Source organism: Wyeomyia smithii, chromosome 3, assembly GCF_029784165.1.
Source record: "Wyeomyia smithii strain HCP4-BCI-WySm-NY-G18 chromosome 3, ASM2978416v1, whole genome shotgun sequence".
NCBI classification, from domain to species: domain Eukaryota; kingdom Metazoa; phylum Arthropoda; class Insecta; order Diptera; family Culicidae; genus Wyeomyia; species Wyeomyia smithii.
In genome coordinates, this window is record NC_073696.1 from 233,195,168 (window position 1) to 233,208,433 (window position 13,266).

Consider the following 13,266-nt stretch of genomic DNA (forward strand, 5'->3'; position numbering starts at 1 on the left):
AGGATTGCAACGATTTTTGTCGGAATTTATTGATAATATTGTTTGATATATAGTGGTCCCCGTGGTTCTGTGGTTAGCGATGTCGGTCGGCAAGCTCTCCCACACGGTTGTGATATCGGGTTCGATTCCCTATCGAGTCGAGGATCTTTTCGAGCTGGAAACTTTCTCGACTCAGCACTGGGGCACGGTGTTCGTTGTACTTATCCTACACATACAAAATGTGCCAAAAACAATATCGATAACGAATTCTCTCAACTAATCTAGTTGATCGAGACCGCTATTCGCCCCAAGGCTAAGCGCTGTGTAGTAGGGTGTCTCAAAAAAAAATCGATGCTGAAAAAGTCAAGGTGCTCAGCCCTAAATTGAAAGACAATGTTATGTATAGCATTTTTGTAGAACATTTCGACTTTCTAAAAAATCGTTTTCAGGTTGTCAAAACGTGATTCATGAAAAAATTACTTTTTCAAGCTACAAAACCACCCTTTTGCACTTTTTTCAAATCTGTTCGATTCCTGCATTTTTTCCATATATTTTTTTAGGGTTGTTTTTGAATATTTTGCATAATTTGGTTCAGCACCGCATTCAATTATTATTTGACTCACAGAGCCCATTGAACATCACAAAAAAGTGATACAAATATTTTATATATTTACAGGGCCGGATTTAGACGGTGGGGGGCCCGGGGCAAATTTGTTTGTGAGGCCCTCTTTTCTCAAAACATTTAGAGGTAATGTTCTGGGAGGTGACGAGCAAAAAAAAAAAGGTCGGCCTCGCACTCGGGGGCCCCTTGAATCGGGAGGCCCGGGGCATCTACCCCCCCTCAAATCCGGGCCTGTATATTTATTGCACTTTGTTTGGATATTCTCAATGTACTCCTTGAAAGTAAGATTTTTATTGTAAACTAGCCTATAACTTTTAGTATTTAACTTGATCAGACCAATTTGAGATTGCACCGTTCATCTCAACAACAAGATTATTAGTGGGTTTGAGAAAAGAAACTCTTTTTTTTTCTTCACAAGAAAAGAAACTCTTGGTTTATGAGGAAAAATAGTTAATAATTCCATTTCTGCAAATATGAAGAAAATTTATTTAGACTTTTTTGCAGCCTATTGCATATGACACGAAGGCTTTTGCCTTTTACGGAAATGCTTGTATCGTCACAAAACAGAGATAGTTCACATCCTGGTGGTAAATCAGGAAGTTCAGAAGTAAAAATATTATATAAGACTGGGCCCAAGATACTTTCTTGAGGTACACCAGTTCTAACAGGCAATCTATCAGATTTACCATTTAAGTAGTTAACCTGAAGAGTGCGGTCAGTCAAGTAACTTTGAGTCATTTTCGTGATTTAAAGAGGAAAACAGAAATTGGACATAATAGCTATCAAACCTTTATGCCAAACACTATCGAAATCTTTTTCTATGTATAGAAAAGCAGGTCCAGTGGAATAAGCTTCAGATTTATTAGTACGAATCATATTAGTTACTCTAAGTAACTGATGAGTGTTCGAATGTCCATGGCGAAATCCAAACTGCTCATTTGCAAAAATTGAATTTTCATTGATAGGTGTCATCATTCTATTAAGAATCATTTTTTTCAAATAGTTTGCTCAAAGAAGAGAGCAAACTAATTGGACGATAACTTGATGCTTTAGCTGGATTTTTGTCAGGTTTTGAAATTGGAGTGACTTTGGCATTTTTCCATTTTAAAGGTCAATTTAAAGCATCTGTTAAAAATTCTCACCAACAAATTTAAAGAGCTTTCGGGAAGTATTTTGAGGAGGATATAAATAATCCCATCATCTTTTGCTTTCATGTTTTTGAAGTTCTTGATAATAGTTCGTATTTCATTCAAGTTTGTTTCCAGTACCTTTTTAGGAAGAAATTACGGAGTGGTGATCTGATCATACTATTGTGATACTTCATTTTCAATAGGACAAAATTGAACAAATTCAAATTGAAATTATGAACACTCTCGAACTGCTGAGCAAGTTTTTGAGCTTTTTGTTCATTCGTAAGAAATATGTGGTCACTATCTTTGAGGACTGGAATGGGCTTTGAAGGTTTCTTAAGAACCTTCGAAAGCTTCCAGAAAGGTTTGGAATATGGTTTTAGTTGTTCAACTTCTCTCATGTAATTTTAATTTCGCAAGAAAGCGAATCTATGATTGATTTCCGTTTGTAAATGTGCCTTATTAAATTCCCCGAACGTTGAACGATCGTTTTTTGATACACGAAGTTTACCTTGGCCGAAAAAAAAAAATTAATACAATTTTCAGCGCTCAAAACATGTTTCTTTTTTCGGTAAAAACGTTCCCGTGTTTTGACCACTACTGGCCGAGTTCAGGGAATCGATTTCGGGAATGGTTACGGAAACTAGCTTGCGGTATATCAAAGAACTCGGATAGGAACGGCCATTAGTCGTCCAAGTGGCCAAATACCGATCGGTTCAAAATTCTACAGATCTTGCGGAACGGCAGGTAGAATTTTTTTTAATTTTTCCGGCACTGGAGGGGCGAGGTACGCAAGTGTTAACCATCGTTTGCAGGTGTAAACGGTATCCAGTAACAAAGCTTCAAAAATTTTTGCGTTTAAGATAAGAATTGTAGTCGATTGTGTTATCTAAATCTACGCTAACTTCAAATAAATTCATAGTTTGATCTATCGCTACTGTTACAACAGAGAGCTGAAACGAATTTTTTCCGTTTCCCAAACAGCATAGGTTTTATTGAAAGCTGAGCTACACACCCAGAAATCTTCGGTTGTATCTTTGATCCTGAACATTCTATCGAATGTTTTTGGAAAAAATTCAAATTTCAACAAAAATAGATTTTGAAAGAAATTCATAATTTTTTTGAATTAATTAAGAAATAATTTTAATTTTTTACTTTTTAAACTTGAATTCAAAATAACTCAAGAACAGATGCATTTAGGAAGTTATTTATTTTGAGCTTTGAAATTGGAAATGCCTATTAAAATCTTTTAAAATTATTGAAGAGACAAATATGATAAAATATAGTGAAATTGTTTTTCTAAAACTTAACCTTTTATGAAAAATCCTTTTCCATTTTTTCATTCTGGATTTTCCACCAAAAATTTCGTTGTCACCTCAGAGCAATTCAACAAAAATATCCCAATCTTGTAAGTTTTTTTTTAATTGTCATTTCTTGGCTGAAACTTTGCAGAGATGTTTCTATGGGCAAAAGAGGTTATTTTGTGTTATTGATTTTCTTCAATCACCACACGTTTTTGTGGAGCTATGTAAAAATGCTATTTAGAAAAATTATTGATGATTAGAAATATTTTTATTGTCAAAACGGTTTGTTTGGTAAAGTTGCAGATAATAATTTTGTCTTTATTTTCGTATAATTCATAACTAGAAGAAATCTAATGTATCGAAACATTCAGATTGCTTAGTGAAATTATGCTCACCACAACTAACTAAACATTTTTTGCACAACAGATTTTTTGCTCAAAGTGTTTTTCATTGCATGGCGTTTGGGAACCGTAATTAACCTCTAAATCTTTGAAAAGTGGTGCTCCGGATCATCACGCAATCACAATCCTAGGGCCTAAACGGGAATGGCGCCAGTAGGAAAAAATCTACTGGTAACTTCAACTTTCCCCGAGGTTTTTCCCTTGGACACTCTAGGAACAAGGTACAATATGCGACAGAGCCGTCCCAAGACGGAGACGACTTCGAGTGGACAGATCCTGTTTGCATAACGGGTGCATTGTGTCGTTTTGCTTCAAAACTACCTGAACGAACCGAAAATATCAACAAGGCGGGTCAGTATTGAAGTATGAAGCTTGGCCACACAGGAACGACAAAACCAATAGTTCATCAACGGTGCGGAGACAAGATCGATGAGAAATTAAACTCCTGGATAAATATTTTTCCAAACTCAGGGTTGCACCTTTCTCTTCTGTTTTACTCAATTCTTTTTAGGCTGGAAGGAGGAATGCATAATCAATGCATGCGACCTACAGCTTCTTTCCTTGACCTCGGAGTGTTTCTTTGATTCGGTGTGCGAAATTCGGAGCAGATTAAACTGTACTTTTTGCCTGGTTTTTATGGGTAATCGTGCAATTTGGCAATAAGCAGAAACTGTAGTAATGCTTATACGCAATACGGAAAGGTTGCAATAAAATGCCGGCTCGCAGCAGGCCACACGCTGGGCAGTAAAATAACAAAGAACGGTTGGAAAATGGCAAAAGTGAAGTTAATGATTAATGAAAAAGGGTTTTTCGGAGCTCATGGTTGGCAAAAAGAGTTAAGTCCAATATGCAAATATTGCCACCGATGTGCTATTACTATTTGCTTCGTCCAGTGGGCTTTCAGGTCGGACAGTCCATGGAGGCTAATAGGAGACAATGGTTCATGGATGACAATGCTGTGTTTATTGACCGTAACGAATCCTTTATGTAAGGAGATTGTCCGATTTTTGAAGATATTTTGCGACACACTGATAAGGGTGTCGATGCAAAAAAGGTTGGATTATCGAATAGAGCAGAGGTGTCTCGTGCAAAGAGAAAGTTTAACATCTTTTCTTTTAACTCTAGGAAGAGAATTCGTGCAAATATTTTATAATAGGGTGATGTATCATGATAGGACCATTTTTTCACGTAAAAATGAATTTCCTTTTATATTTCAATATGAGTATCATAACAACTTCTGCTAACTACGTTCAGAAAGTCAATTGCTACATATGATATTGAAAATTAAAATGCAATATATAAAGATTCGAGCTTCTCATGATGCACATGGACAAAACACCTCACGTCGAATTTAATTATTAGCCTTCTGACAATTCTTCTGCTAACCTTCGTCATAAAAATGCCTACTGCCTGCCAAAAATCCTTTCGCTTGACCCTCCCTCAGGAGATGGCCAGAGTGTGATGTAATTTGGCTCAGCCTAATTCTTGCTGCTTTCCGTTTCTGCGAGCACACTAAAGATACCATCAAAGTTTACGGTTAATTACCCTCCAGGCAAGCGAAATTCAATATCGGTCCATACCTACATTACGAAGTGACCCAAAAGTTAATTGTACATAATAAAAGCCATTTAATTAATCAATTCACCATGCAGCTCCACCAAAATTTCACGTGCTTGGAATTGAACAGTCAATCTCTTCTAATCTTTCTCTCTCTCTCTCGTTCTCTGCATCACCACCACCGGTTCGGCAGATGCAACAAAAGTGTGCCGTTATACAGCAGAAGTAAAATGATGAAAAGTTCCGCATTTCTGTGCAAATGTGGCGAATTCAGGCACGTCATTCAGCGGAACCCTTCGGCAGAGTAGATTCCCCTTTTTCTTTTATGCAGGAAACTCAATTGCGGCTGCAGAAAATTTGTCCTATGTGGGAGGATTATAGGATGCTGCTGCTGGTGCAAGGAAGAAGCAAAGAAAAGTGTGAAAGGGTTTGTCTATCACCTTCCTTTCGTCCCGTATATCGCATAGGATCCCGTCCACCAATAAGTGATGGCGTGCCTTTCGGATCAAAATAAAGGCATCTACGAATGGACGGATGGGGTCTGTCATGTCTAAATTAAGCAAACTGTTTCACCAAACTGATGATGTATGTTTGAATGCTGGAGGGAAGGATAGGAAATTGAACGCACATGCGGACGTTGAGATAACACTTCCGCATGTTGGAAAGTTTTTGCGTTTTACGTTCGGAATTTACTCTACTACTGTGCTGGATCGAAACCCGTACAGTATCGAAATCCGTACACCTTGATGTTTTTCTTCAGTTTTAAGCATTATAAAAGTGAAAATTCATATGATAGTTACATGTACATATCCGTTGAGTTGTTGGCCTTCTGTTAAATTAAACTATGCGCCAGTAGGCCATGAAATAAAAATATTAAAAAAGAAAAATCAATCGTGTATCGGTTTCAGTTGTCATTTCGTTGTATCGTTAGAGAATTTACTAAGGAAACGTTCTTCAGATAAAAACGATTTTCAAGTGGGATATAAGTGTTTTACTCTGTGAATCTTTTTGAAATTGATGGAAAAGGTAAGTCTTTGCCATTTTCGAGCTGTATATTGTCTGGTAAATAGTGTGAATTGTATTTATTCAACAAAAACTGTGCCGTACGGATTTTGATTCTTGTTAATTGCTTGAATCGAAATCCGTACAGCGTGTGTATCATGCATATATTGTTGAACTTTCTTCTTGTTTTCAGCATATAATGGAAGAAAACAAGTATAAATATACGGCAAACAATTTCGTAGGAGCTGTGACTGAGGTGCGCAAGGGAAAGTCGTACCGGGAAGCTTCGAGAGGTTCCGGCGTTCCGGTTACTACGAAACGCTACGAAAATTGCACTATTTCTGCTGATATCAAAAATTAGAAAACCGTGTGAAACTTGAGGAGCCAGTTGATCCTCAAAATATACTTATTCGGTAATTTAGAGATAAATTATAAATAAAAGATGTTCATTTTTGTACTTCTTCATCTATACGGAGTTTGATTTATTGTTGTATGGACTTTGATCCAGTCTATATCGCGTGTGTGCGGATTTCGATTCAAAAGTGTACGGGTTTTGATTCAGACAAAAAACTGAGTACGGATTTCGATTCAAACATGTATAGAAACATGTATAAACATGATTTTTCGAGTTTCAGAGTGATTTTAATCATTTTGCTGGAAAATAGTGATAAAATAGAAGTAGACCTATAACTAAACATGTCAGTTTAAAGCAATATGTGATTTCTTGATTTTGTATTGACCGTCGAATATTATCATGTGCTTAGGTGTACGGATTTCGATCCAGCACGGTACTGCTTCTGCTAACTATTGCTGCGAGATTGCTCGTTGAAACGTAATTAAATCTAACACTGATGGAGTAGAAAGTTAGCTCTCAAAAAGCTAGGGGAGGGATTGAAAGGTTTGTGGCTGTGTTGGATCCGGAAATCGATTTCTGTGTTTTCTTTAACGTTGAAAGTTTCAATCATGTAGATAGTGAATGGTTTTATTTATGTTGGAAATGGGCAATATGAATCACTTCGCGAGAAAAGTTGGACTAAAACATCAGACAGACTACTTTGACCACACTACTTTTGAAGAAAAATATGTTTTTCTAAATGAAACAGAATGAATAACAAACAGAATTAACTGACGGGACTTTATATTTGTGAAGGACTGCACTTTACTTATCTGCCCATAATTCAAAAATAGGCATCAAATCGAGTGAAACGCATTTTAAAGTTTTTTGTCGGCATCCTTACGACGTGACCGGCCCACAGCAACCTATTGAATTTCGCAAGGTGTGCAATGGGGTTCTCTCCATGTAGCGGACCAAGGACAACCGGTACCAGTCAGGGTTTTGTACTGTGTCAACTTCGTACGCGCCTTCGCACTCGGCACTTTGATGTCTTCCGAAGTGAAAAGTAGTATATTTCCGGCCTGGTTGCGTCTCTGGATCTCTTTGCTGGTGTTATTGTCGGCGGTCACCTATGACCCCAAATATACGAATTCTTTGACCACCTCAAGCTCATCGCCATCTCAGAGACTCGCTCGCATGTACACTAAGGTCGCTTCAAGGGCGATGTTAAACAACAAACAAGAAGGTCCATCATCTTATCTTAACCCCCTGCGCGTTTCAAAGGAGCTCGAGAGTATCCCAGTCGAGTCAGTTTATCCGGAAATCCGTTGTGCATGATCTGCCATAGCTGTTGTATCATAGGCCGCCGTGAAATCGATAAGAAGTGATGTGTGGGCACGTTGTACTCGCGACATTTCTGTAAAGCCTGTATCAGACTAACCGTTGTAGCGGTTGACCGCTACCGTTCCGTTCTTTTTCGACCAATCAGAGCACAGCGGTCGACCGTCGCTTGTTGTTGTTGCAAAAAATAGAATCTTTTCAATTTTTGCCGCCGACCGTTCCCAACGGTTGCCGGCTGCTGTCATTGACATGGAAAAGGCAAATGAATCTCTTCACACCTACACAAGATCACATACAGAGACATGACAAATGAAAATGTGTGCTTCTCTTTTTGGCACACACGACAGCCAGTCAAAACATTGATAGCACCGGCAACGCTGGTTGGCGATGCCAATTTTCGACCAACGCACACTGGCAAAAATGAATCCAAATTTTCACTAATTAAAAGCCGCTGGGCTGGATACCTTCAATATAGCATTTCTTATGTAAAATTGGCCAATAAATCGATAGGTGATATTTTCATTCTGTGCAGGGCACGGGAAAGGGTCTATATTTTCAAAAATACGCAAAAATAGGGTGAAAAGAGGCGACAAAGACCATTTCCCGTGTCCTGTCCAAAATGAAACCATCGCCAATCAATTTGTTGACCAATTTTACATAAGAAATGCTATATTGAAGGTATCCAGCCCAGCGGCTTTTAATTAGTGGAAATTTCGATTCATTTTTGCCAGTGTGCGTTGGTCGAAAATTGACATCGCCAACCAGCGTTGCCGGTGCTATCAATGTTTTGACTGACTGTCGTGTGTGCCAAAAAGAGAAGCACACATTTTCATTTGTCATGTCTCTGTATGTGATCTTGTGTAGGTGTGAAGAGATTCATTTGCCTTCGCCATGTCAATGACAGCAGCCGGCAACCGTTGAGAACGGTCGGCGGCAAAAATAGAAAAGATTCTATTTTTTGCAACAACAACAAGCGACATCGACCGCTGTGCTCTGATTGGTCGAAGAAGAACGGAACGGTAGCGGTCAACCGCTACAACGGTTAGTCTGATACAGGCTTAAGATCTGTCGGATCGAGTAGATCTGGTCCGTGGTGGCACGGGCCTCGTTGGAGCCTCCCATGAAACCCGCTTGGTACTCGCCCACAAACTTCTTGGTTAGAGGTGATAGACGACGGAACAGAATCTGTGAAAGTATTTTGCAGGCGGGCATTGATTAGCGAGATACCGCGTTAGTTGCGGCACTCCAGCTTGTCGCCCTTCGTTCCGTGCCCGTTTATAATTGACCTTGTTCTCTCTCGTTGACCTGCCCAGCTATATCGCCTAGTGCTTCCACTCCTAGTATCACCGTTGCGGTCTTTCGGATAGTTGGGCGAATGCTGCACCAGCCGTCTTCGAGAGGATATGCGTCAAGCCCCTCCGCCGTTCATGTCACCGATGACGATCTTGATGTCTCTACGCGAGCAGCTATTGCAGGTTTTCTCCAACGTAGCGTAGAACGCTTTTTTCTCTACCAATCCTCGTCCTTATTTCATCGCCTAGATCGTTGCATATTGTTGTGGTCCGTATTCAATTCTTGATTGTCATAGTATTTTAATTTCGGTTTAATTTCATCATGCTGCCTTACTAGAGCTGCGGATTTCAAGTATCCCGAAGGGACTGCCGTCTTGGGTGTATTTCGTAATTCAGCCGTCCGCTCACTTTCAGACGCTGTTTGAGCTGCTCCTAATATGGAGAACAGACGCTCAGCCAAGCTGTCCTCCTCGTACTACCATCTCTCGGAAGTAGTCTTTGATCGTCAGATTAATACATCAAGACCGTACCAAATCATCAAAGTGCAAAAAGAATTGTTGCCATCGATAGCGAACTGGACAAGCATAAGAAGTACCATTGAATCCAAATTGGTGTTCCGACGCGCGTCATTCTATTGAAAAAGCAGTAGAGTTCTGTTTGCTTAATCTCATTTTTGGAGAGCCTGAGGATATTTTTCAGCTGGTGTCCCTAAGCTAATTCAAAGACAATCAGGTAGTTCAGGTGGACTGACCACCAAAAACTTCTGGTCTCAACCCGTCTTCGAAACTAAGATCATTTTAAAGAAAATCCGTGGGATATGTGAATTATTTCCACAAAGCATTATAAACCATCTGATCAAATATATGCCTCAAAGATGCAAAACTTTAATTGGTAATAGAAGATTCGCTACGAAATGTTGAATACCATCAAGCGTTATTATTGTTTTGCAAGAAAAGTTCAAAAGTCGCTACTCTTCAATCTTCACATCATGTGAAAAAGTGAGAGTTCCCACAATCATTTCAAAGTGTTCATGATTAGAAAACAGAAGAGAATGATCAAAGTGAAATATTTTAAGAACACAAACTCAAATCAAAATTTAACAATGCGGGCAGCTGCAATCGATTTTTCGGCCTTTTTCAACATGAAACAATAATATAATTGAATTTCTAGATTAGGTTCAAATATTTTTTGACTAAAAATGGAAAGAAAAAAATTAACTACTTTATTTTTTGATTCGAAGTGACTTCAACAGAAATTCCTATAAGCGGGCGGAATTTTTGACATTTCTTGCATTTTTGCTATAATAAATTTTAACAAAACTGTCGGAAATTTTTATTAAATTTTAAAAGCTGTATGTGAAAAAAAAATCATGATGCTGGTTTTGCAATGCAACGTAGACAAAGAAAATAAAATATAAATTATCGCTTTTCTAGAAGTTTTTAGATTTTGGCAAATGTCCTCAATCTTTCGTTCTTCAAACTCTTGCTTTTCAAGAGTTCGAAATGCATTAATAGTGTAATTCTAATCTTGAAAGTATATTACGGGTTCCAATTGCCCAAAATTGTTCCGTTATTCTAGCTCTGGAATCGTCTTTTATAGTTGATAATCGACCTTTACCTAGTCTAGTTAGAAAAGGATTAAAACTGAGGTATTTCTTTTGAAGTTTCATACGACACAGGTAGATTTCGAATAGAAAATACAGTATATACATATATTTTAAAATATTTACAAAACTAAGTCTATCCTAAAACTTATTCAGTCTTCCCAACATCAGTCTGCAGATAATTCGACATCAAAAGAATTACAAATTTACGCATCTTATATCACAAAACATTTTCGGTTAAATACTGCCAGCAGGAAACAATGGCACGATCGAAGGAACTGTGCACCTATCTATCATTGATATTCACGCTCGAATCAGGGCGACACCGTGGTGACCCCGTACAATGCCAGTTGCTTCCGGGCGGCGGCCAGTTCATAGCGTAGCTGCATGTTTTCATTCTCCAGGAAGGTGGCCCGAATGGCGATTTCATCCTCTTTGATGCGGCGTCGATCACGCGATTTCTTCGCCGCTGCATTGTTCTTCTTGCGTCGCTCGTAGTAGGCGGAGTCTTTCTGTCCTGCGCCGCCGTTGACTGTGACGCCATTGTTATTCCTGTTGCTTGTCGTTTCGACGCTATGTTTGTTACCGTTGCTGTCAGTCGTGCTGGATGGAGGTGTGGCTTGCTGCGATGGCGCTTCGCTCGAGTTCGTTGGTTCCGGCATCTTGTCCGACAGGCTCTCGGTTTCCGATGCATCGCTGAGAGACTTGTTCAAACGGCGCATTTTGGGGTTACAAACCGTCGCTTGACCGCCGTTGGCGGCACGAATTTGCTCGAGCATTCGCTTGCGAAATACGTTGTACTTTTCCGCTGACATTGTGTCCAGGATAGAATCGCTAGCCATGAAGGCAGCGGTTAGGCTGAGTGGATCCCGTGGGTAGGCTTTGAAAGGACGGGCCAATTTTCCATCACGACCGATAACCATCGGATATGGGTTGTTGGTGGGTTGATTGGTCGGCAATTGATCGGAGCTCTGTGTCTGTTTCAGTAAAGGCATTTTGAGGTTTGGTGGAAGGATGTGACCTTCCGAACCGGACTCCGACAGCGAGTCAGATTCGCGATGTTGTTGAATTGGGCTGTGCAGATATTGTTGCTGCTGTTGTTGTTGTTGTTGCATAGCTCCTGCCTGGAGAAGATAAGGCATGATTTCGGCACGATGTGGAAGACTTTCTTGTTTCGGAATAATTGGGTGTCCGATCGGAAATCCTTGAAATCTCGCTGCTAATTGGTGGCTTTGCTCTGGAAGGTTTGGTGAGTCATAAGGACGTTGCGTTTTAGGTGAAAGCTCTCGATGCTGGAGGGCGCGATAATTTAGCAGCAATTGATTAGTCGAATTGATCGGTGAACTCTGCATTGGCGGCGATCCTTCCTCACTAAAACTGTTGTACGGGGAGGGGGTTTTGCGAGTTTCCACCGAATCGCGCCGTTTTGACAGATCCAACACGCCCGAGTCGGTTGAGTTTGGACGGTAAATTTCCTGCATTTTTGGAGACACTGGTGGATACAATGACGGGCTGGTACGATGTTCTGTTGATTGTGAAACGAAATTTGTTAGAATTGTTGTAATTGCTCACACTATTTTTTTCATAATTCAGATTTATTAGAAGCAAATTGATAATTACCTGCTTTTAAATCCATCATAAATTGGGCCATCATGTCGACTTGTTATAGCACTGGATTTTAATTATATTTCACAATAAACCAAAAATGTTGTTTCACTTAAATTAAACCAAATCTCACGAAAAAAATTACTCACTGAAAATTTCTATTGTAACTGTTTAAAATAGCACAACTCGAAACGACGACCGTGTAGTCGAAAATTCTTTTTGTCAATGACCGCAAACTGACCAACGCTAGGGCTTTTATACCTGCCACGAACCCTTTTTCACCCACGCAAGCCGGCCGGCCGGTTCGAGAATATGCAAAAATTTTGGCAAAATTTGGAAAAGCAAAACTCTTTCACTCTCGCTATCCCGCTTGCCCACGGATCACATGGAAACATGCCGAACTGCTCTGATAGACACGGAGAAAGTGTGAAACAAAACGAAGGTTAAAGGATCGACGAGGGAGAGAGCAAACGAATGCAGCTTGAAAAGGGTCACGCACTTGCCTACTTGGATTTAGCGGGCCTCTTCCTTGTGAAGCTCTCCCTTTCTCGCATTTGTTGACTATTGTCGCTGCTGCCGTTAGCCCAAAGGACACACTTGCCTGTGACTTTTTGCGGTCCCTTCCTAAGTTCTACCGTTCTCGTGCGGATGAAAATGGAAAAGCAGGAAAACGATGTGGAAGAAAATTGGAGATTCTCTGACCCGAGTTTTTCGGATGCTGCAAATTCTAAATTCAATCCACTAACAATGTGTACTGAGTCAATTTTTGTTTGGTTTAGAATATCGATTTTTTGTCGGGACACTATTCTAGGGTCAGCGCTCTTATAGTTGCTCTCAGTATTTTTGATTTAAGAAATCGTACCCAGACTAGTCGACAATAGATGCGTTCCCTCCGACGCCTGTCTCATAATAATTCGAACGGGACGAAGGAATCCCGTTCGTTCGATCGGGTGAAAGGGAAACACCCGACCGAACTAGGAAGAGCAAACACAGAAAGAACCCTTTCTAATGAAGTGGGGGTGGATCCGGTCCGGAGCTAGAGACCACAGAGCAGCGTATTGTGTACAGTCAGTGAACGAGTGAAAAAGGGTCACAC

The 13,266-nt window shown here is 39.9% G+C and overlaps 1 protein-coding gene across 1 annotated transcript; it reads right to left on the reverse strand.

The window, feature by feature from the left end:
* Positions 1–10,711: 10,711 nt before the first annotated feature.
* On the reverse strand, positions 10,712–12,380 carry LOC129727335 (protein giant). Its single transcript, XM_055685076.1, has 2 exons — positions 12,186–12,380; positions 10,712–12,090 (listed from the first exon to the last, which is right to left on the reverse strand). Exons 1-2 carry the CDS (start codon positions 12,217–12,219, stop codon positions 10,880–10,882), a joined length of 1,245 nt encoding a protein of 414 aa, XP_055541051.1. The 5' UTR covers positions 12,220–12,380; the 3' UTR covers positions 10,712–10,879.
* Positions 12,381–13,266: the final 886 nt, after the last annotated feature.

Coding starts and splice junctions, on each gene's coding strand:
- LOC129727335 (XM_055685076.1), bottom strand. CDS start 12,219: ATGATGGCCCAATTTATGATGGATTTAAAAGCAG. Junction 12,091..12,185: donor TATGATGGATTTAAAAGCAG/GTAATTATCAAT, acceptor CACAATCAACAG/AACATCGTACCAGCCCGTCA.